A 25625-nucleotide genomic window follows, 5' to 3' on the forward strand; every position below is an offset into this window, starting at 1 on the left:
TATGACATATATATATATATATATATATATATATATATAGTCAAGTTTTACAACTTAAAATTTTATTTCTAATTAGATTTCTTTTTATATGATCAATAAACTTGTTTTACTGAACATTCATTTTTGAAAGGAGAGTGGATTTCCCTAGACTCTGCATTCTACATTCTTGTCCAGAGGGCACTGACCCAAAGCTGGGGAAATCTTATTCCCCCTATTAACTCTTCTACTCAGCTTTCTTTTCTTTTCCTCAGAAGTGCTCACAGAGTGCTGGGAATTTTAGTGAACAGCTATCAAGAACTTGTTCCTGCTACCTCTTTATACATGTATCTGGTATTTTATTATTTTACTTACTTCCTATTAAAAAAAAAACCTGAATGTCATGCAGAAAGAAATGTTTTAATGCTTCTAAGTTTGCAGGTAAGTACCCCAGACTATAAAAAAAAACCTTCCCAGAACAGCTTTCCAGAATTACACATACACATAAAAATACCTATAGGGCATTTACACCTGACACAGCCACATAACAAAACAGTATTGGAGATGTGTGGAATTACACCACATGGTAACACTATAGGCCAGTGATGGCAAACCGTTTAGAGCTCTCAATGGTAACAAACAGCCCTCTGCAGCACACATGCCAAAGGTTCACCACCACTGCTATGGGCATTCAAATTAAAATATTCTGCTGAAGTATATCTGCCTACTAGATTCACCAGCAGGTATCAGATTGTAATCTTGCTAAAATAATAGAAATTCTCAATCACCAGACTAGGTCAGAGGTAGAAAAATTACACAGAATTTTATTAAATTAAACATATGAGACACATACAAACCTCTCTCTGCAGCTAAGGAGGTTTTACAATCTGCAAAAATTTTACTTTATGCGGTTATAGAAACATCAAGTAACAGTTTGATGCAATGAATAATGCACAAACTAAGTTGCAAATTCTGTCAAGAGAATTCTAATCCCCACTTAAGAGTAGTGTCTTATAAGAGGCATTCAATAAACGTTTGATTGATCAAAGTCAAGTAAAATGGATCTTGAACAATTGCCAGAGGAAGAGCTTTAAATTGCTCTTACAACAAAACAGTGGTAACAAAAGTAGAGAGGTCTCAAAAGAACTGCACTGGATAGTCAGCTACTGAGTGACACTTTTATTATAGTCATTTTAAAAATGAAGCTTAAAAAAAACCCTGATTCTTCTCACATACTTTAATAGATTTGAACTTTAAAATATTACCTAATATAAATGGAAAAGACCGTACAAACCTGAGAATATGCCAAAAAACATATGCATAACAGCAAAAAGGCTAGTTTCAACAGTAAGCCCAAATGCCAGAAACAATTTCCTAAAAGAGAAAATACTTTAGTTTACTATGAATATAAACATATAAGAAAACACAATGAATACTAACATTTTTTTATACCCTGAAAAGTTCTCAAAATAATATAAGGTTTCTTACAGGGATATACAAAACATATAGGTGAAATAAATTACAGGTGGGCAAAAGCAATAAAAAGCAGAGAATTCTTGCTAGGAATGAGGATACAGCACATAACCAATACCCTATACACTTGCTGCACAGGTACTATACATATGTTTAAAAATATCTCTTAGAGGCCCGGGGATTTAACTCAGTGGCACCGCATCTGCCTCACAAGCACAAGGTTTGATCTCCAGTACCCCTCCAAAAAAGAATCTCTTAGATTCAATTATACCTATTTGCTATGGAAAGTTATAACAAAATATAGAATAACATGTTCAGTACAGTGCTAACACTCATGTGCAACTTAGGCAATTTGTTAATTTGTTGTAAAGTTTCAAGAAGAGAGCTTATATTTTCTAATCGATGAGATTGAACTATGGGACATATCATACGCATATTTTAAATTTTGTGTTCAAAGTTTATGCATTTTGAATATTTGATTAATATGCCAGGATTGTATAGAGCGATTCTACTGAAGAGGCTTCCACAGACACAGTACTCTGATAGAGGACAGATCTCAACTCTTTCCTGAAAAGTTATTTGATATAATAATGGAAGCCAAAGGAAAAATATTTTTGATATACAATACTTAGTTGAAAACTAGGTACGTTCTTAAAACTAAAAAATGTTTTTCAAAAAAAAAAGGGAGCATTTCATTTAAACGATAGGACCTTGAGGAAAAAAGCATTAGTATGGAGGACTGCAGCTTTTCTCCAAATGTGGTAGCAGGCTATGGGGACTTTGAAAATGACCTTTGGCCACTTGGGTTAAAAAACAGGTTAATTAAAAAAATAGTTGTCTATAGACAAATCATATTTATGCTTCTAAACTTGGACATAAAAGGCTATTCTGCAAATGGATGTTCAGTAAAAACCCACATATATATAAGAAATCAAATAAAACAACTGCCAATACTAAAGCAAGACACAGGGGTCTGAAAGTTTATTTGGCTTTCTTTTCTCTCTTCCAACTATATCCACCTCTGGCTCTGTACAAGACAGTTTGAAAATTATTTCAATTAGTAAAAATGTGACTTGTTTTTGAAAAAATTAATTTTTAAAAAGGAAAACACATAATACAAATATAAACTAGTATTCTGCAATGTTATAATGTATTATATCATATTATAACCTGCCATGAAAGACAGCTATAACATTTTTGAAATATAGCTTAGAACAAAATTCAAAATGTCAAAACTACATATAAATTTAAACTGCCTACATCTTTTAATAAAAATCTTTAGCAGCAAAAACAAATTAATACATTGAATGAATATTTTTTAACATTAGTAAGATAGTATATTTACCGTTTGCTTTTTTTTGGATTATCTGTGGCCACAATGCTAAAGTAACATATATGACCATAAACCATACAGTGACCAAGGGGACAAAGTAATAGAACTGATAAGGTCGATCCATTACTATACATAACACCACTACTAGGAAATTGAGACGAAATAAGACCTATTAAAAAGGAGAAGAAAATGGTTTTCATTTCAGGTTTTATGAAAAGCAAACACAGACTTTCTCTGAGAGTATTAACACTTAAGACTCAAATAACGACTACAAGTAAATTTTACTAACCTCTAAAGTTATATTTGTCCTAGAATCACTGTGAATGTAAAGTAATTATGCACCACAATATTAACTAAATCCCAGCAAAGTACCAGCCTGAGCTGTCCTCTAACTATAACTAGCATACTGTCAAATGTAGGGGGAAAAGTTGTAAAATTCCTTCCTGAGGCGATAGTTTATAAGCAGATGTTAGGTTACCCCAAGAAAGGGTATCTGATGTTTATTTACACCACTGAGATTAAACAGTGTTATCATAGATAACAAAATAATATTGCTCAAAAACGTCTGTGGGACCTTTGTAACAGTTACTTCATACATCAGTTTGAAGTCATTCTGAGAATACAGAATTTTTTTTTTGAGATTTACATTAGGGCTGTGCTGTGACCTTGGGGAAATTATTTATTCTCTCACCTCAGTTTCTTCATCCATAAAGGAAGATAACTAAGAGACAAACTGTTTAGAAACTGCTTAACACATGATAGAAAGTTAACAAATATTAATGTCCAGGGAGAAAAAAGTAGCACATTATAATAATCTCAGGTAACTGTACATTTCTACAACTCTAAAGTGAATCACTAAAGTGTTCCTTATGTATCAGTGCTTTTACAATATATGCACCTAAATTATATTTTCCTCTCAGCACCAATAAACTACATATCTCAGTTTACTAAACACAGAAATACAATTTTGAAGTGCTAGTTCATCAATTTAAATTACTCATGGTCTCATAATTGCCCAATTTAGGTTTGGCAAAGAGGCATGCTGGATTGCAAGAAAAAGAAAATAATGGAATACATTCCCACCTGACATACTCTATGAATTCCAAAGTCTCCCTTGATCCAAAAGTACGAGAAATGTCCATACCCTGTCTGAAAAAGATATGCAGCAACCAGAACTCTAATGTGCATGTACACAGGCAAAAACTGTTGACAAAAATAAATAGGTTAAACACATAATGGCATAAACTATACCTTTAAGTATCATAACGAATACACTAATTGTTATTTTCATTTGCTATTAGCTCAGTGAAAAGATTTATGCTCAAAAGTTGGGCATCCTGTAATCCCTGTAATCTTAGAACAATGTCATTCTACCTATCCACCAGTGACTGATTAAGTGGATATTTACCATCTCTATAACATATTCAATATACTGCTTTTTAAAGTGATCCTTCATAGGCTGGTTTATCCAGCATCAAGATTGCTTATAGATGCAGTCATTTTTAGGTTAATGTGTTTTTCCCAGTGAGTTTCTGCAGAATAGAACAATCAAGCAAACACCTTAAACAGGCCCTGCCCCAACCCCAAACCTGAGCTCACAGCCAGATGCGGCAACCCTGAGATACATACCGACTGGTCATTTGTTCATTCATCCATTCATATGTTCATTCGTTCATTCATAATTTTCAGATAACATCTAAGTAGCTAAATTGCTGAGGCTGGGCTTGAATTTGTGACCCGACCCCCAGTCTCAGACTCTCAAATGGCTGGCTAAATAAGATTTTATAAGCCCTTGACTGTATGCATCTTCAGCTTGCATGTAGAAACATCTTTCTTTTTTGAAGGGCAAGATTATACTGGGAGAAAACAAAGCCCTGAACTTGTAACAGATCATAAATTTTGCTACACAGCCTCTATCTAACCAAACTTACAGAAATGTCTTTTAAAGTGGTCCTTCTTGTGGTTCCTTGCTAATTATCTTTTGTTTACCAGTTCATTCATCCCCAAAGTTTCTTTTTCTGTGTTTATTCAAATCCTATTGTCCTTCACAGCCCAGTTCAAAACCTCAATTTTACTATCAGATGAAAGTAATTTCTCCTATCTCTGTTCTTATAGCACCAAAAGTCTATGTTTCAAACATATAGTTTTACCCTTACCTTTCATCATAGTTATTATTTTTTTAGGTGTCTTTTCTCACTACTTTCAGTGAATATGTAACATTAGAGTCACAGAGATGAAGGTGGGAAATGTAGTATTAAAACCTGAGAACTTAAAGAAACTCATGTCTTCATTCATAAATGAAATCTAAAATATCCCTTTCCCGAATTTGTCAAATAACTTTTTAACAGCAGAAAACATCCAGATTCCCAACAAAATCCATTTCATTATCAGACAGTCATTAACTGCTAACGTTCTTTTTCATGAGAAGTTAAAACCTAACCATATGTAAAAGCTACCAAATTCAGCTCTCTAGAACAGTACTAAAAGAAATAAAATGTGTCATAAAGGTAACTTATTTTATGTGGCAATCAGAGAATTAAAAAATTAAAGCAGGAAACTAATTTTATTTCATTTATTTTATTTAACTCGATATATCTAAACTATCATTTCAACATGTAAATAGATGTTTTACATTCTTTTTAATGCGAAGTTGTTTTTAACTTAGAATGAATTTATTAGAATTAATCATACTAAACCTGGGGTATTTATACAGCATCTGTTTTAAATAGCTATACTTCAAATGCTCAAAAGCCAAATATAGCAACTGGCTACTATAATGAAGAGTCTAGCTCTACAATCACATGCTGTAGTTAAATCATTCTTAAATCTTGTGGGTTTTTTGGCACTGGAGATCAAACTTGGGTCCTTGCACTTGCAAGGCAGGTGCCAGAACCACTGAGCTAAATCCCCAGCCCAAATCATTCTTAAATCTAATAGTTCTATAAGTATTGGAAAACAGATGTCATACCTATGTCAACCATTCTCAGTTACTTTAACACTCTCTACAGAACATGGTTACAAGTCCCTTTGAGATTGGGGCTGGAATTACAAAGCTGGGCTTGGTTATTAAATTGAAACAGTAAATAAAATTAAATTAAACTAAATTTAACATTGTCACGATTTTCAAGCTCCTGCCAATGCTGTTCTACTACATGTCACATACCAGGGATCAAACCCAGGACCTTGCACTTGCCAGGCAGGCACAGTGCCACGGAGTTAAATCCCGAGTCCTTGTCGTGTACTATCTCTAACTTTTAGTTTTGAGGTATATAAATGAACAGAAAAGTTGTACAATAAACAACTATATATCATTCTGAAAACGTGTGAAGTATATTGTAGAACGTATGAGAACAATCTGTATGTGCACCGTGTAAGTCCTCGGAAGAAAGGGTAGTTTCTGACATGACTAAATTGTCATCATTATGCCCAAGAAGTTTAATATGAATATTACAGTATTTGCCCTATTATCCATAAATTCCTTTTATTACCCTAGTAATACCTTTATGACTATGGAAAATGTTTTTTGATCTAGGAATGTTTAGTCAAAGGTCACATATTTCACTTAGTTGACATCTCTTCAGTCTCCAAACTATTTTTCTTTTTCCTTTCATTAAAAAAGTGTTACTCATAACAAAGTTTTTATATTAAAATCTATCTTGAATTCTAACTTCATTTATTAACTAGGCTGATTTCTAGTTCTATTGATTTTCTAGTTCCACAATATTTTCCTCACAGCCTTTCATTCAGTATTAACAGTATTTTATATAATTTTTTTTTGTACTGATGATCAAACTCGGGACCTTGCGCTTGTGAGGCAGGTGGCGGAACCACTGAGGTAAATCCCTGGCCCATATTTTATATAAATTTTAAAAGAATATTTATACTTACAGTTGAAATCTGTCAGACCATCTTGGTTATTTTAATAATTCTCTGGAATTTCTGACATAGGTGTTCTTTTAACATAAAAAAATGGCACAACTAAAAGCTTGAAATATTTTATACAAATCATTAAGATTAGGTAATGACTGTTAAAATCTCAACTATCCAAGAATCATGTTCCAAATACGTTATAACCTATATTAATCATATTTCGCCAATATAGAGACAGGAAATTTTTAACCACAAAATCCTGCATAACACAACTAGGATTCATTATTACAAATGATCTGTTAATAAAAATTATGTCCATGTAGAACAAGGATTCTTTAAAAACTGTACATTAGAATGTATTGCAATGTAGACTAAGAATATATATTAGGCAAGGAGTGGTGGAACACGCCTGTAACCCTGGTACTCTGGAGCCAGAGGCAGAGAATCACTGTGAGTTCAAGGCCAGCCTGGGCTACACAGTGAGCTCAAGGCCAGCCTGAACAACAAAGCAAGACCCTGTGGCTAAAAAGAAAAAAAAAAAAAAGAAGAAGAAAAAAAAAATATATATATAAAATGATATAATGTTAGGCTAAAAAATTAGAATGCTAGGTTGGTAAATGATTAAAATAGAACACTAAATTGGCTTTATCGTTTTATGATATAAATCCTTTCTGGAATCATTGTATTGAATAACCCAATATATCACTATTTTTCTACCTAATTTTTAAAGTAGTATTAGTAATCACCCTTTAATATGTCAGCAATTACTTACAGCTCTAAATGGCATTTTCTTAAAGTAAAAGTTTCTCCCTGCAAAATTAAATCAGTCTTTATTCACATGTCAGCAACATTTTTAGGATTCAATATTCATCTTTATTTACTTTCAAAGAATCTCTAAAATTATTCTATAAATTCTGAGTGAGGAGGCCAGGGATTTAGCTCAGAGGTTCCACTGCCTGACTCACAAGTACAAGGTCCCGAGTTCAATCCCTGGTACCAAAAAAAAAAAAAAAAAAAAAAAATCTGAGTGAGGTTCTAAATTAAGTGTTACCATCTCCATCTGTCCTTTCAATCCTTACTATCTTAGCTCAACCATAACTATTCAAAGTAGCACCCTTCAACTGAGATTTCACTGTTGCCACAAATATACATATTCATAGCCATTAATTTCTGTAAAAATTACACATTACTCTTTTGTCTTCTGCCTTTCAAACAATCTGTAAAATCACTAACAAATTTTGAAAATAAAAGAGATAATGAAGAATAATATTGTTTACAAAACTGCAGAATTATCTGGAAAAACCCAGTAATATTATTTATCTTCTTAAATGATTTTACAGAATTTTCAAAATAGTCTTTTCTAGGCACTCCTCTCTCATCTGAATTTATCACTGATTCCAAAACAGTTTATAGATGTGTGCTTTATATAAGCAAATAAAGAAATAAAACAGTTTGGCTGCTTCCAAATTATAAGTCTGTTAACTTTTTAAAGCCTATTTTATAGACATTTCACCTATAGTATAGCTGGAATGCTACATCTCAGAATGAATGACATTTTTCCTAATTCTGCCATATCCATCATAGGCACAGATCATGAAAGTCCTACTTTTTAAGATACCTAAGGAGAAGAAAATCAAACTGGACATAGAAGGTACTGGGTGACCAAAAACAGACTCCTCTGCAGCACAGAGGAGGAAATAGCAAGTGCTGCATCCACAGCATGATTCATAATGACAGTCTGTCTGTACCTAGATTTTTCTCAACACAAGGGCAAGGCAGTTCTAAGCTTTTAAAATTTAAAAAATATAAAAATAGTTGATTGAACTTCCTAAACTACAGTGAAGAACAGAATATAGAATAATCTAATTTGATTTCTTTTAGTAACCTGTCTATTCTAAATTACTTGTGATCTACAAAGTTTCTTTTTTTGTTTGTTTTTTGTTTTTTGGTACCAAGGACTGAACTCAGGACCTTGTGCTGGCAAGGCAGGCGGTGCAACCACTAAGCTAAATCCCCAGCCCTTACAAAGTTTCCTGATAACTGCAAATTAACTGTTCAACAAGGCGGCATTAAATAATACCTTTAGGTATCAGCTAGTTCTGCTATATTAACATTAAGTAAATACAAACCAATTATTGACTTATCTTTTTAAAAAGCAATTTCATTTCCCTTTTTGTTCTTCCCCTACCCATCACATCTTCCCTGCACCTTTAGGGGAAGAACAAAAAGGGAAAAGAAAAAAATGTGAGAGAATGAAAAGATGAAAATAAAGTGTTTGTAGATGGGGAGGGGAGGAGGGGGTGAGGGGAGGGCAGAGGTAAGGGGAAAAAATGAGAATCAAGACGTGTCATGTAGAGAGTTGTCTTGTAGAGGTACAAGATCCCAACAATGAATGTAACTGTACTGTATCCCTAAAATGTACCAATAAACTCAATAAAATTAATAAATAAAAAAGAAACATAATCTTAGATTTAAATGGAAAAAATAAAAAATAAAAAATAAATAAATAAAAAGCAATTTCAATTTTGTTTTAAAATTATAAGAGTTTCAAAGAGTTAAGGCAGAAAGATGAGTGGAAAATAAGAAGAGTCTCTAATTAGTAGACAATATAAAATTCAAAAAAGCCAGTGGCCCTAAAGAAACAAAGTGACATTATTTCCTATTTTTTGTGAACTTAAGTTTATAATACTCACTGTACTTGCTCCAGAGATGTGATAAATTAAAATCACAAGTTGCATCCAGCCTTTCCATTCATCTGTTTGTTCTCTATTTAACACTTTAGTCTGCATAAAGGAACCAAAATCTCTTTTAAAGTTCAACTATTTGAACAGAACATAACAAGTATGTCAAAATTTTTCTTAGAATATATAAATGTATAAAGCTAATGCTTTAGGTCAAAGAAATCCTGGTCATAAGGGGAGACAGTTAAAAATTATCACTTTAAAAGATACAATAAAACCTTTAAATATAACATGCATTTGACAAACAACTATAAACTAAACGGGTTTTTAATATTTAAATTGATCTTTATGGTTTTATATTAAATGTCATTTAAACTATGACAGATTTGAGTAATTTCAAAAAATGGCATACTATAATTTTCTTTGACCGAATTTTACAGTTTCAGAGTTTAAAACAATCTTATATTTCTCTTACACTTAATTGACAGAAAAGATTCCGGTGTTAAGAGTTCATTTTCCCTAGCACACTCTCACTTAAGATGAAGAACTGATTAATCATCCTCTTATGAGAGTTACTTTTACAATTGAATTAATTTGAGCACCTCATGCCATGAAACAATTTATACAAATATTCTGAGCAATGATAGCAATTCTATTTTAGGAAACTCGGAATACTAAAACTGGTAGTCACATCACTGTGCAAGTTCTACTTTGTATGTTTATGTCTGCTAAATAGTTAAATATAAAATATTTGTGCATGCACATTTAATATGATTTTTTACTTTATACAAGATAATAAATATCCCACTATAAAATCAGGAGTGCTTCCACTTTCTCCATCCTTGAAAGTTATGACATCTTTTCCACAGGTAAAGCTGTCCAACTTTTCAACAACTTTTTCATCCAACCGTTTACGTTTCCTCCCGTTTCAAAAAAAAGCAACTGTTAAAAAAAAGCTACTAAGGGAAGGGTAACTATAAATTTCCTTCATCTTTGTCTATTTATGGTTGTATATTCTGGTACAATAAATGATACTTTTTTAACTTAGACTTTGTAATGAGACAAAAAGGATAACATGAACTAAAAAGGAAAGGATTCTTACCTCTTTAGTATTTTCATTGTAAAATACTCCCAAAACCAATATGTAGATAATTGGAATAAAGAAAGATGAATGTGTATAGAATTTATTTTCCTTCATAAACAGATTCGCACGGTCACACATATAGAAATATGCCATGATCAGGCCAAGTTTGCAGAAAGACTGTAAAAGTATTTCTAATGGAGACAAGGAGATATTGATAATATTTTTCTTTTCCTCTCCGCTTTCCAAATCACTAAATGGCTTATTCTTCCGATGAGGATTACGATGAATTATATAAAAAATTATATATCCAATAATAGAGAAAGTGAAAAAACAAGCAGCTAGCTTCTGTATGAGAGTAAGGGGAGGCCGAGGTTGACAACAGGAACCATCTACAGGCTTCAAAATCTTATTGCAATACACGTTCATAAGAATCATTGCACTCTGTGAACAAATCAAGTTATTTGGTTATTATCTTGGCACTGATGTATTTCACATTTGATTTTCTTCTGTGAATATTGCTGAGTTTTTGACACTGAAACCAAAATGCTTTTCTACTTTTTGCAACAATTTCCCAAACACTCATGAAAATAATGGTATTCTTTCAATCTATAATAGCTAGTTCGGGGTGTTTCAAAGTTCTAGGGCTATCATCTGTAATATACTCGTTTTTATAAGGTGACCCAGGAAACAATACTACTACTACTTGGAATGCACTCTGGCATGGTTCTGTTCTTTAAGGAAAACAAAACAAAACGAAACAGAATTTTATGGCTGCTAATGGATTGTGACTCCTGGTTTAAAAAAGAAAATACTGACAGATATCAAGGACATCTGCCTCAAAAAAGAAGATAAGATACCAGGATGCTTTAGATAAGAGTCACAGTCTTCAGATGTGAAAAAAAAAAAAAAAAAGAATGTAGAATAACTTCTAATACAAAATTATAAACTCTTAGCTAACAATATTTTTGCTATGCTTTTCATTTAGGTTATAGCTTATATAGACCATTTAGGTTTGTACAGTTTTAAGATTTCTAAAGTTAAATAAAATTTGGAATCCTCAACATGATTTGACTATAATAAAATTGTTCTAAGCAAGAGATCAAGATCCTGTCTAGTTGAACTTTCAAACTCTAGTTTTGATGGCCACAAAGTACTCAAGTATTGCAATGTTTAGAAAAACCTCATCCTTTTACCCTGAGACTTCAGGAAATTCTGTGTCTGGTACTCTTACAGGTCTCTGCCTACAAATTCTGCCACAAGGTTCTTAACCAAATTCCAGGAAATCCACAAAGCACCTAAGATAAATTCATGGAGGACCATGTGGATATGTGAACATGGCATTTTTCTGCAGGGAGGTAACAGAACCACTGGTTGACTGGTTTGTTTGTTTTAAATCACATACCCAAAGGGCTTATGTGACCATAAAAAAGTTAAGAGCATTACTTTATAAGAAAAAACAAAACACCAAACCAACCATAATCCATTCTACTATGTGGGGACATTTAGAATTATGCAAGTCCCTTTGACACTTAACTCTTTTCCATCAATCAACATGGATTTGTTCAGTATCTAATCCATACCTTAAATAATGCAGAGGTATAAGGAAAAAAAAAACCATTTTATATACTAAAAAAATCTGCTGTTCATTAAAGTTTCATCTTTTTGGGGGGACAGTCAGTATTGGGGGTTAAACCTAGGGGCATTTGGACTGACCTATACCCTAGCCTTTTTTCGTTCTGCGACAAGGTCTCACTAAGTTGCTAAATTGCCTTATCAGGGCTCAAATTTGCGATCCTCTTGCCTCAGCTTCCAAGAGTGCTGGGTTTACAGGCATGTTTCACCACATCCAATCAACATTTAGTCTTGTAAACATAAGGCAAAGAGAATATAAAGCAGTTTTCAAACATGAGTTTGCAAAGGAAACTTTCGTTCTTATGTGAGAAGACACTCTACAGTGGACAGTCCTCAATACATGAAGCTTCATTTCCCCTCCTCTCTAACTTTATTCTATTAAATTATACCAAATTCTTACTTATATGTTCAGCTAGATAACAGAAAACAAAATTATTTCCAGATGATGTAACCTTAGAATATCTGAGTGACTAAGATTTTAATAAAATAACTACAATCATGTTGTATGACTTGAGAATTCTTACAGTTTCTCTGCTTGATTCGGGAAGATGTAAGCCATCCAAAGATTCCATGATGGTTTCTTGAGCAATTAATTTGGAAACACTGAACATCTTAACATTTGATTTAGAATTTCTGGTGCTACTATTCAAAATACTGACTGCAGCTTCATTGTAAGCATCTATCTTCTCATTGGTGATCATTTTCCTATTTTCACTTAATAGATCTTCATAAACAGGATCTGTCATAAAACACATTTTAAAAAACATATTTAAAAAATTTCTATTAGTAGAAATTGTGATCATGTAAATTAGTTGATCAGTATTTTGTATTTTGTTATTGAAGTTCAGAAAATACCACGCATCCCAAAATTCATTTTTATATAAGTATGGCCAAGGTTTATAATAGATTTCTTATACTCAATTTTTGAGTTAATCTATCTCCCTCAAATTTAAAGAACTTGTATCCCTTCTCTATGTATACAATTTTGGGGAAAGATTTTTATATTACAGCAAGTCTTAAAAGTTTAAGATTTTTAATACCAGTAATAAGAAATTAAAACTGAATTATGAAAGACTGCTTAAAAATAGAAGCTAATCATTTTTTCTCCTATCAATGCTCAATTTTATTAACTGTTCACACAATTTGAAGAGAGTAAGGACTGACATCTATTCTTTTATTGCATATTAGGAATAATTTAATTTTTTCTCATTTTAGTAAGATTCATTTCACAGAAATGAATCTGTGAATAAAATGGATTTTGGAACAGATCATGATAACATTTTCTTATTCTTTTCACCTTGACATTCAACTGGAAATAATTAAGAGTTTCTGACAAACAATGAGAATTGCTAGAGTATCCAAGGCATTTCATATTGTGTTAGGCATTAAATAACGGCACTCAATAAATTCCTGAAATGAGTTGATCTAATGTCTATATTATGTTAAAGAATTTTCATTACCAAGCAGAAACTAGGGTGCAAATTTAAATATACTCTGTCAATTTGAAAGTATATTTATTTCCAGAATGATTCTAATATCATCAGTCTTATTATTTCTCTAAATATACTTTTTAAAAAATCAGATTTATCTCTTTGAAACATTTTCTTGTGCCATTCTGCCTGCTGAGGTTCCTTGGAAGGTCTTATTTCTTTATTGTATTATTTTTCTATTCCTTAAATTAAAAAAGGAAGTTAGGCTGGGGATTTAGCTCAGTGGCACCACATGTGCCTCACAAGCACAAGGTCCTGAGTTCAATCCCTGGTACCAAAAATAAATAAATAAAAATTTAAAAAGAAGCACATAACTCATTTAATTTTGAAAACCTTATTCCAAAATTTATTCTCATAAAGCAGAAATTTTGCTTCTCGAATAGAAGAAAATAAAACTCATGCCTTCTAATACATACAAAATGACATTGTTTCATTGTTCCTTCCTTACCTTGTAAGACCCAGTAGACATCACTAGTCTTTGCCAATTTTTCTAGAAGTGGTGCTATGGAAGAAATATTCACTTTATACTGAGAAAGTGCTTCATTGCTACCATTGTGAATCTTGATGGACCACTAAGAGTAGAAATTAAGCATTAATTCAGTGTTTATCACAGAAAAATTAAAGTGTATAATTTATCTACTATAATAAAGGCTACTTTAAGATAATTCCTGTTTTAATATTAGAGTAAAGTTTGGTCAAATTACTTCATGAAATACATAAAAGCAGTTGTAAAAAGCTGCAGTCAAAATAGACTTCCAAGGTTAGCAATCAAGAAGTATACCTATAAAACTAGATATAAAGTGAAATTTAACACAAAGTTTACTAAATTCACTCAGATCTGTTGTAATTCATTAGTCTAATTGTAATGGACAGGAATTAAATATAAATACAATCAAGAATTCCATTTAACAAAAATTAATTTTTTCTTATCACGTCCTTAAGTGTGAAACAGAACTCACAGTACAGCATAAGAAATAAGAACTTACTGTGGCAGCTCCTGCTACAATCACATGGGGCTTTGTAGCAGAATCCTGAAGGAAGAAAAACCTTTATAATCATGCTATATTCGGTACTGCGACTGAATACAAGTAACATAACTTACTTTTTCCCTCCTGGAAATGTAAGTTCTTTCATCTGAATCATTTTAAATTCCTAGAATTCATTACTGGACTCTTGTCATTGCAACATAGACATCCAATGCTTAAACACTTACGTGGCTGCATGGTTATACATATGACATGGGACCTGCATGGTTAATTTTTTGGTGTTATTACAAAACACAAAAAACCCTACTGAAATCTAACATGGCCTAACATTATTCTGAAAGCTGAGTAAATTGCTTAAAGTTCTAGTGTATTATGTCAGTCAATCAAGAGGTAGTCATGGAAGCCTACAGGGTACAGCAGATGCGAGTATTAAAAAAACACAAGGTCAATGCCCTGTGGAGACATACTTTTTTGGGAAAGCTAAATCTAATGTGTATTTAACAAAATATACTAATAATTACTAAAGACTGCATGCAGAAAAAAAGAAATACTCAGCAGCTGCAAATTACACTATTTCTAGTTATATTACTAGTATAAAATGTATATGTTGTACACAGCATAACAATTACATAGTACTTAGTGATTTACTAAGCATTTTCTCTTAAATTATCTCATTTTAATAAAAATTGGTACTAGACTGTGAAGTAGACAGAAAGATACTGAATACATTTTACAATACAATGCTACAGACTCAGAGCAATTAACAGGGTACTGATGCGGCCTGGCAGAGATAGTCAGAAATTCAGTTTCCAAACTTTTGAATTCAATGCATTTCATGTCACATCAAAAACATCAAAAACCAAATATTATAATAATGTGCCCCCCAAATCTGACACATACAAAAAATAAAAATGACCATTATTATTTGTCATTATAAACGTAATATATTTCAGTGAATACTATCAAAATAATAAAATAAACCCATTTTCCTTCAGAGATGTGTCCATTTCCAGAAGAGTATACTTTGTTTTATACCATTAAATAATTCAATGAATCAGATTCTGTTTTTTAAAGTTTGTCCTCATACTGAGGTAGCTCCCTCTTTACCCTTATCACAGTGATCGATATTTGTTACGCAGATGCCACTTGTCTCTTCAGCAACATCTAATTCACAAACTTCAAAGAATTTTACCAAATACTCTATTAAGTCCATCCTCTCTTGCTTTTCTTCCTATCCCTTCCATTGCAACTTCTCAGAATCCGCTCGATAATTCCATCACCTATAAACTCTTCCTTTTTAATCTCTACATTCTCTACCCACAATTTCTTCCACTCAACTTCTAATCACCTCAATTCTCATTTGTATAAAATACACTTTAGATTATGTACAATAGGGAAAAATGCACAAACAGGTGGGTAAAATTAATCCCCCAGATGCAGCTTAGCATAGCATTCCTCATCTAGTATGTTTACCTCATCTCTTATCAACTCTCCCCAAAATTAAGTACATGAAAAGAATAACCAAAACCAAACACAAATAAAAGCTCCTTGTACTTCAATGCCACTTTGCACTTCACTGCACAAATGCTGAGGATTTCTTGAATAAGTTACCCCCTCTTATCTATTGTATACATGTTTGTTTTGTAGAAATTTGAACACATTTTCTTAGTGAAACAAAATTATAAATAGTCGCTAGATTCCCACGTGATCCAACAAAAACCTATTTATTGTATGATATGGTGTAGACCTATATAATTACTGTGAAAACAAGCAAAAAATAAAACAAAACTTGCAAACAAGTACATGGGCCAAATAAAGTCAACAAATTACTTTATCGATCCCAAATGTAAATATCTGTAGGAAAAATGCAAGTTTAATTGAGACTGACAAAAAGCTTTGTGGAGACTACTGTAGAGACTGTAACGTGGAACTTATGAGAATTGAATGATTTCCTGAGGTTAACAGTATGCTCCCCTTCTCCAAGCATTCTAAGCTAAAACATACTTCTCATCTTTTGGCTCATAAATATAATAATAAAAGAGAAGACAGGGTTCAAAAAACAAATTTTCCTTAAGTATCTAAGCATAAATAAGAGAAGGACAAAGTGGAAAAATGCTCAAGAGAATGAATGTTGTTCTATACAGATTACTTGGGTTTGAATTAGCTGAGCTGAAACAGCAGCAGAGAATTTTGAATCTGGCAAGTCTGCTATAAGCATAGTCTGCCTTGCAGCTGGAACGGTGATAAAGAGGGCAGACACAAATGGCTCGTACTTGCTCTTCCTAGTGAGGTGCTAGAATCAGTCTAGAAGCAGGTGGATATTAGTATAACAGGGTGAGACAGGTGAGCAAAGGAAAGCAAAACAATGGCTGCTCATGACCTTTTTAAATTTGGTTTCGCAAAAAAAGATCAATATTTTCTAATACAGACCTCCGTCCACATTTTGATACACTCTTTCATAGAACCATTAACTTCTGGGTGCCACAGAAAATCCTAAAAGAGAGATTTTTTTAAGTAAAAAATATTCTTATTTCCACTATTCAAAATAAACATTAATATTCTTCTATAGATTACTTACTTAAAAGTGAAATACCACTTTGTCTAAGACGTCTCCAATCTCACTTGGCAAGAATATCACAATAGCCCTCCTTGTGTCCATTTTTGCCCTTTTATACTCTCCACATTTTAGCCACAGTAATCTTTCAAAAATTTAAATCTGATCCAGCCACATCCGTCTCTGTTTAGAAATCCAAGGACTCTGAACTGCTCTCAAAATATAATTCCCAAATCCTTAGAACTGCTAAGAATAGACGATGTGGCCACACCTGTTCCTTCTGCCTGTCTTCTTGCTACTTTCCCACTGCTCCCTCTTCAGCTCCTGCACAGTTCCATGTGCACCCAGTGTCTAGCGCCTTGCATATACTGTTCCTTCAACTCATAATGTTCTACCTCTTCCGCTGAGCTTGGCCAGTCCTACCTGTCCCTGAACCCTCGGTTAAAGCACTACTTCTTCAAGGAGGAAAACTACTTCTAATTCTTTGTTCTGTACACTCCTACTGCCCCACCTTTTTGTTTCTACCATTTTTATCCTCTTCTATGTGCACACAGGGAACTATAATGACCATGAACTCCATTAGGTCAAATGCATTTTTGTCTTGACCCTCACTGAATTCTCAATGTGACTGGGAATTCAGAAAATTTACATATATTATTTTATAGATATGAATCCTGAATGCATTTGGAATCTCTTTTTCCGGGATAAAAATTTGGGAAATCAAGCTTCCTATTTTATTACATAAATAACTTACATAAACATTTATTCCACTATCTTATTATCTGTATATACTCTGAAGCCTATACTAAATGGTCAGTTTGTTTAGTATGTACAGCATTAGCTCAACTACAAATAAATTTACAAATGAATATAACTTCAACATTATAACATTTGGTTTACTAGGACATGAACTTACCACTTTAACTGATGCAATCTTGTCTTCAAAAGGAATGTTTTCATGCTACCATTAAAAAAAAGGAGATAATAGAAACTACAGATTAAAGTTTTATAAGTAAGTCGACTTTTGGTTGCTTTTGTTGATTTTTATTCCCCACATCTCAATTACCTATACATACAATCTGAAAAGAAAAAAAAAACTAAAAGAAATTAGTTGTTTATATGTGATTTTTCAACATCAAAAATCAAACCTGAACCACAAACAAGCACATACACGAACATGCTATATAAATTATCTTCTGCCAAGCTTGCCATGGCTTTGATTCAGTGCGGGGTTACTACCCGTGTCAAACAGACCGCTTCCCTACACCTTCCGGAATCCTTCCGCATAGTGGGCTTGTAGGACTAGTTCTAAACAACACAAATGGCTAGATGGGAGATGGGTTACTTTCAGGTTGAATTTTCCAGGACAACTCTTTAGTTTCTAGCTCACCTGATGCAGAGACTGAGAGAGCTGAATGTTCCAAAGTGCACACTAAAAGATGGTAAAAATTCTGACACGGGAATCCCAGAATGGCTCTGAAGCAAAGCCTCTTGCTAACCCCATCCAGAACGTGTAGCACTAAGCGAGAAATTAATTTTGCTTTGTTTCGATAGTCTGTTGCAGCAGAAATACCTCACCCCCATCTTACCAGCATATTAGTATTGGCCCTGACTGAGCAGGAATGGCTATTATGACTCTAGGTTACAGTAGGTTACACTCTGAAGTCAGTAGGTGAATAGTCTTGTAGAAAAAGTTAAAATTTGGAGACCATAAGTGTTCCATGTAAAAACTGAAATCCTTTCAGAGTTAGAAACCCTGGGTAGGGCAGGAATATGGTAATCAAGAAGAAGCTAATTGGGTTTCTAAAACTAAGGTTAAAATGTTTTCATTAATTCAACCAGATAGGTAATACTTAAATTTAAATCTCAATGAAATCAAGTTTGCTTTTAACAATAGGCTAACTTTCTTGATTCTTGCGGTTGTCATAAAGCATCACTTCCTAAAAGGAATCTTGGGACCATTAACTTAAGGGCGTTAAATTTTGTCATCTGAAGTTTCCCTGATCAAGTAAGTGTGGGAAATTCTGAGTGAAACAATATGATAGAGGTGCTCCTCCTTTCCAATCCCCTCTTTAAAATTTTTCCTCTGAGAAATAATATACAATATCATGAACTTTATATTTTTACTCCTTTGCATAGCTTAATTTAACTCTCATTTCCTTTAGTTTAATATAATGTCTGACATATACAAAATTTCATACACAAAATTTACAAAGCACAGTAAAAAGTAAACACTGATCCATGATACTAATCAGAGCACTAACAACACATTGAATTATCCATGTGGTTCTCTTCCTGCCTTAACTCTTGGCTTCATCCAAAACACACTCCACTATCTTGAATTTTGTTTATACATTACTTGTTTTTTCTTATTTAGTTTTCATGTATGTGTCACTAAACAGCATATCATTTAGTGTTGACTTTCTTCCCAACTTTTAATTATGAAAAATTTCAAGCTTACAGGTAAGTTGACAAATTAACATCTAAAACCCTTTACCAACTGTTAACATTTTGTATACTGTCTTTGTCTTTCTTTTCTCTCTTGCTCTTTCTCTCTCCACATATATAAAAACACATTTTTCTTTTCCTGAACTATGTAAAGGTGTAGAGCAGATACCCTAATATTTCACTCTTAAAAAGTCAGACATCTAGCTCCTAAGAATACAGGCATTCTCCTAAATACTATAACCCATGTATGAAATTAGACATTTATATATTATCTCATTTAACATTGAGCCCATATTCAAATTTCCCCAGTTTTCCAATAATATTCTCTATAGTTCTTATAATTTACAATCCAATTAAAGTCAGATATTACATTTAGTTGTCAAGTTTCTTCACAGTCTCATTTAATCTAAAACATTCTTTGTTCATTTTATTACTATATCAAGTATATTATTTTTATAGAGTCTAGAACAGATGATATAATACACCACAATCTAGATTGTAAAGTTACCCTCTTGTGTCTGTCCCTTAGTATAGGAGTTTCCCTAATAATAGTTCCACAGGCTACACTAAATGTTTACCTTCATACGATACATTTTAAAAATGGTTTAGAACTCCACGTGTTGGTATAGAAATATGTAATTAAATTTTAACAGCTTTATTGAAGTATTAGAACTAATGTTTGCATGCTCATCTTATAATCTGCTATCCTACAAAAATCTATTACTTCTAGGGTTTTCTATAGATTCTTTGGAATTTTCTAAATAGACAATTGAATCATATGGACTGCTGAATTTTCATCCATCTATCTATCTATCTATCTATCTATCTTTTTGTGTAGCCCAGGCTGGCCTCAAATTCATAACATTCCATCTGCTTCAGCCTCCAAAGTGCTGGGATTACAGGCATGCACCACCATACCTGGCCTAGGTATGTCTTTTTAAAAGCAATCTGAAAACCTGCGTTTAGCTTTTACATTTATTTTTATTATAAATAAGTTTCTACCATCTTATTTTTTCATTTCTACTCCCCCTACATCTAACTTTTTTCACCTATGTATAATATATGTAAAAAGTTTTTTAGATATACCTATGATTATGTGTATGCACTCTATATATGAGTATAAATGTGGGTAGAAAGTATATATTTGGCATTAGTGTTTTGCTGGTTTTTTGTTTTGTTTTGTTTTATTTTCATTTTCTGAGATGGGGTCTCAACTTTTTTCTTCTTCTGGTTTGGAATCTGCCTATCTTAGTTCTACTGTTTTAGTCTTCACTCTTGAAGTTTTATTATACATCTTTAATTTAAGTTCTAAAGAAAGTATTTTAGAGAGCAAGAGGGCATTAGAACATTTAATTACAATCTATCTTCCTCTGACCTACATGCTATAAGCATACTGGCCAGTTCTCTAGTTCTGTTTCTTTACTAAGGGCAAAAAGACATTATTGTTTTATATAGCTGTTTAGATTTATATAGTTATTATTTATCATTGTTTCTTATATTTCAAAACATTTTTCTGGGTATTTCCCTTCTTGCTGTTATGTAGTCATCAGAAATTCCTTTTAATGTAAATCTATTTAGTAGTAAAACCTCATAGCTTTTGCATTTCTAAAAATGCCCTCTATTTCAAGAACAACAGAGACAGCTTTATCCTAGGTACACAATTATAGGTTGAAACTTACTGCTACAGCGCGAGTGGGGAAATCTCCCGAAGGCCCTTATGTTAAAGGCTGGTCCTAGTTTAGCACTCCTGGGAAGTGGGAGGAATTTCAAGAGGTAAGGCCTAAGTCTTCAGGTGAAGGGAACATGCTCTCAGAGGAAGGTGTGTCATCACTGTCTTCCTCTCTCCAGTGGCTTCCCAGCCAGGAGAGGAGTCAGTCACTCTACCATATGCCTCTGCCGGGGAGTGATCTTCACCACAATCCCAGAGCAAAGGAGGCCAGCAGTTCATAGGATGCAGCCTCCAAACGGATGAGTTCCAATGGCAGAAAGCTAACACTTACTCCCTGGGAACTGTACAGATAACCTTCTACTGTCTGCTAGCTCCCAATACTGCTACTGAGAAATATGCTGGTCCTCAGCTTGGTCTCCACATACAGGAAACTACAGCGATGGGCATTCACCTCCAGGCTGACACAAATGCTGCCACCTGCCCACTATTATTGTTGTCGCCTCCAGTTTTGCCTCATATTTCATTTCTTTGTTGAGGTGCATCTCCCATTTTCTCGTAAATTCAGAAATATATCAACAATACTTTTTAAAGACTGGGATCTAAATGGCTTGAAACAAAAGGAACCCCTAGAGTATCCAGCCCGCCCTGTGGCTAGAAGCCATGCAACAAGGATTTCTATACTGCAAAACTTCAAACGTATAATATACTCACCTAAATCAAAACACCAAACATTTGACTGGAGCCTCCCACAGAACTAATCCTCCACAAAGTATAATCTGACAATATCCACCTGTAAAGTCTCTTTAAAAACAAAGTACCACAATATAAAAAAGGCAGCAAACTCAAAGAATTATCTTCGATTCTCCTATTCCACCTACTGTTGAGCCCTGAAACATTATCGGAAGCCTCTGCAGTAGGCTCCAGTCTCTGCTTGGTGTATGACATAGGCCTGAGAAAAAAAACTGAAAGGCAGAAATAAGAGAGACAGAAAGTGGGGCACCCAGATGACCAGTGCCAGTGCAACTGACAAAAGTGCTGGTCCATCCGAGCCGCTGGTTTTTTATCAGTAAGCAATTGAGGTAAAGGCAAGCTTTGTGCAAGGGCAAAACTATGTGCAAGGCTGCACAACTGTGTAGTTTTTATGGAAATTAATGTAAGCAAGGCTCGTAAAAGACAAGACAAAGCATTCTCAAAGTAGACAAAATATATAATTGTAATGAGAACACTGTCTTTCTAATTAAGAAGGTTTTAGTTGTGGGAACAGAATCTGGGTGCGAGTTACTCTGACCTCAGCACGTAGGCTTCAGCCAGACTCACTTCTATAAACAGCCAATTGTGGGGTTAACTCTCCACAGCCTGCTTTGGGCATAATCAATATTGCAGTCTCCTGCACAACTCAAACGCACCCTTACCAAGACTTACAAGATTAAAAAACAAAAAGCTTTTATAGTATGCCAGACCATCCTAGGCACAAAAAATGTATTTGAAAAACTGATAGGAAAAGGAAACATCTACCCTGCCCTTGAGGTTTTCAGAGATAAGAGGACATATAAAATATAATTTGGCAAATGCTCCACTAGCAGTTTGAATGAAACATTATCTTGATAACTATCTCTTTAGAAGTGGGACACACTATCTTTCCTTCCTTTTAAAAATACATATAAATTAAAATGGATCTATCATGTTTAATAATTTTGGATAACTAGGTACCCCTAGAAAATAAAACCTGGAAAATTATACATTATAACTCAGGTTCAGAAAAAGTACACCAAACTGTATCTGCTTTTGGAGACAAAGCCTTCATAGCTTCCTTAGCTACTACCAAATCCATTATTCCAATTTTCAGAAACTTATATGGTTCTATTTCCAGAACTACTGTCTGTTCTTTGAAATTAGAACTCTCTTCTTCTAAAAAGTTTACTAGTTTTTACTTTAAATTGTGATATTTTTATTAAATTAAATTGTTCTAACTGTCCTATATAATTTTGTGTGTGATTACTAGTGGAAAATACATTTAAATGAAAAGCTGACTTTATGGCTTTCCACTTCCCTATAAGAAACAGTTCCTAAGGGTTAGTGAGCCACCATCATCAATGTGAGAAATGCTCCTTCCACACAGCAAGCGAATGTGCACAAGCAGACTTGTCTCATAAATTCAGAAGCTCTTCTTCTGGTAACCCTGAGACTTCCTGTACTCCACTTTTCTCTTCTTTCCCCTCCTCAGTTCAAGCCATATGCTATTTGAACATAGCAATAAGAAGCTAGATCATTTCTTCAATAAGATCCTACATTCACCAATAATAACTAATTAACATATAAAAGATAATGGTCCTTAAATATTTTTAAAATGAGAAACTTTCCATCAAAACAGAAATTTATAGTGTTGCTGTTTTAATTTATAGCACAATCACTCAGTACCAGAAAGCCTGCAGAAAATGAGGCGCCAAAATATATTGCTAATCAGAATAAAAATTGAAAGTTTGGCAATATAATTTTTAAATGTTTATATTCATTAACTCAATATTTGCATTGTACAAATTCCATTTGAAGGGAATAACTTAAAAAACAAAATTTTCACACAAAGATACAAATGGAAATATACTTTTATACTGAAAAAACTAGTAACAATGAAGTTTATACAAAATTACATTATATCCACTCAAAATATATTGCCATGAATAAGATACTTGAGTTGATTATATAATAATATGGAGAATTATGATAAGTGGTGGGGAAAAGAGTTACAAATTATACATGCTAAAAGATTACAAGATATTTGAAATAAGAAGAGACTCAAAAGAAATATGGCAAGATATTAAAAGAAAGGGGATATTCTCTCTTTTTCTTCTTTTTTAAGGAATTTCTTAAAGTTTTCCACAGTAAAAAAGTTTATTCTTGAAAATTAAACATTTATATTAATAGTTTGCCAATACCTTATCTTCCACTTCTTTCTCTTATTTTCCCATACAGCAAATTATCCCTGTCTTGTCAATTTTCCCAAAATGAGAAGGGAAATGAGGGAGGGGAGGGGGGAAAAGAAAAGGGACAAGGGGAAAAAAGAGAACAGAAGGAAAAATGGGAATAAAGCTTTTATAAATGAGGGAAAGGCTCACAGGGAGAAGGGAATCAAGATACATCATGTACAGATACAAACTCCCTATGATGACTTAACATTACGTATATCTAAAATGTAACAATAAATGTCTTTGCTTTAAAAAGAAAAAGCAAAGAAGCAAAGGAGAAAAAAATGATTACATAAAAAACCAAAGTAAAAATTTTATACTTTCTAGTACTGATTTAAAGAGGCACATTCTTTCTATAACTATTCAGTTGGTTAACTTTTAAAAATAACACCTGAGAGGAAGGGGAAAAAAAAGACTTACCTTATTTCCTTCTTCTTTGAACTGGGGATTAATTATTTTTACAAAAGAATAAAACAACTGACGAATTCTGGAATCTCCAATAAATGCAACATGCTTATCTACAAGGCAGTTCTTTGCTTCACTAAAATCAATGCAGAAATATTAATTAAAATAAGTAAAATCAACAAATTAGCATTTCAAAGCATATGGTTGGGGAGGGATTGCCACACTTCCCGTTAGAATTTAGAAGTGGGTGGCCAGGTCTGTCTAATTTACCAGTCTATGTACTTATTTTCAGCCAATTCTCACTCCTAACAGCGATGTTCAGGAAGCATTTAAGATGTGCCCTTACTGTTGTAACTGCTTTATATCCATCATCCCAGAACTCTATACGGCAGGTATCCAAGGTGCAAAGCAACAGTCCTCTGCTCTGGGGTTACCCTAGGCCTGGTGACTTCGCCCCTGACATACAGCAGTGAGGCCAAAGCTTTCTCAGAAGCTCTAGCTCAGAATCTTCATCTGGAAATAGCCTCAGACCAACCCTTGATCAGGCAGCCTCTAACGAACATACACAAGAAAAGTACTGTACTCTGCTTTACTGCCATATCTCCACCAGAGAAACAAAACAAACAAAATGAAGAACTCTTACCTGATTTTGTATTTATGCATCATGCAGCTGTGAGGTTGCCAAACTTTTTCTCCAAGAAATCTGCCACTTGAGAGAAGGTATTCACATGAATCATTTCCTGTAACAGTAAGACATCAGTGTTGTATTACAAACAATAGTTATTTTCTTATGTCAGTTACCTTGATCCCATTTAAGCTCCCCGAGATCAGAGAGAAGTTTTCTATGCTTTCCTATATCTTCCAGGTGTATATAAACCATTCATGAGAGTGCGATAAATATTAACACATTAATACTCAGGAGGATAAAACCCGCTTACAGTTTACACTTTATGCTGTAAGAGATTCCTTAAACTGTAGCGCAGGCTCTTTCCTCAAACTAGCTTTATATCTGTTTATCACTTCTACTTCTGATTAAGAAATAAGGTTTAAGGGATAAAAGA

The 25625-nt window shown here is 33.4% G+C and overlaps 1 protein-coding gene across 3 annotated transcripts in view; it reads right to left on the minus strand.

Moving 5' to 3' along the window:
- The window catches only part of Casd1 (CAS1 domain containing 1), a 34385-nt gene extending 9061 nt beyond the window's left edge, over positions 1-25324 (minus strand). Inside the window, exons 1-12 of one of the 3 annotated variants that reach the window (XM_033758392.1) lie at positions 25208-25324; positions 24580-24700; positions 17996-18040; positions 16956-17018; positions 14526-14570; positions 13988-14111; positions 12574-12788; positions 10436-10858; positions 9346-9435; positions 3866-3931; positions 2795-2951; positions 1271-1350 (exon numbers count right to left, since the gene is read on the minus strand). In XM_033758392.1, coding sequence (XP_033614283.1) covers positions 1271-1350; positions 2795-2951; positions 3866-3931; positions 9346-9435; positions 10436-10858; positions 12574-12788; positions 13988-14111; positions 14526-14570; positions 16956-17018; positions 17996-18040; positions 24580-24700; positions 25208-25230 — 1452 coding nt within the window. In that variant the 5' untranslated portion in view covers positions 25231-25324. Of the gene's footprint in view, positions 1-1270; positions 1351-2794; positions 2952-3865; positions 3986-9345; positions 9436-10435; positions 10859-12573; positions 12789-13987; positions 14112-14525; positions 14571-16955; positions 17019-17995; positions 18041-21907; positions 21978-24579; positions 24701-25207 lie in introns of those variants that run through there. The other 2 variants (XM_010603440.1, XM_010603442.2) reach the window with 2 other exon arrangements.
- Positions 25325-25625: the final 301 nt, after the last annotated feature.

Source organism: Fukomys damarensis, unplaced genomic scaffold (genome assembly GCF_012274545.1).
Source record: "Fukomys damarensis isolate Sample0158 unplaced genomic scaffold, DMR_v1.0_HiC HiC_scaffold_4, whole genome shotgun sequence".
Lineage (NCBI taxonomy): Eukaryota > Metazoa > Chordata > Mammalia > Rodentia > Bathyergidae > Fukomys > Fukomys damarensis.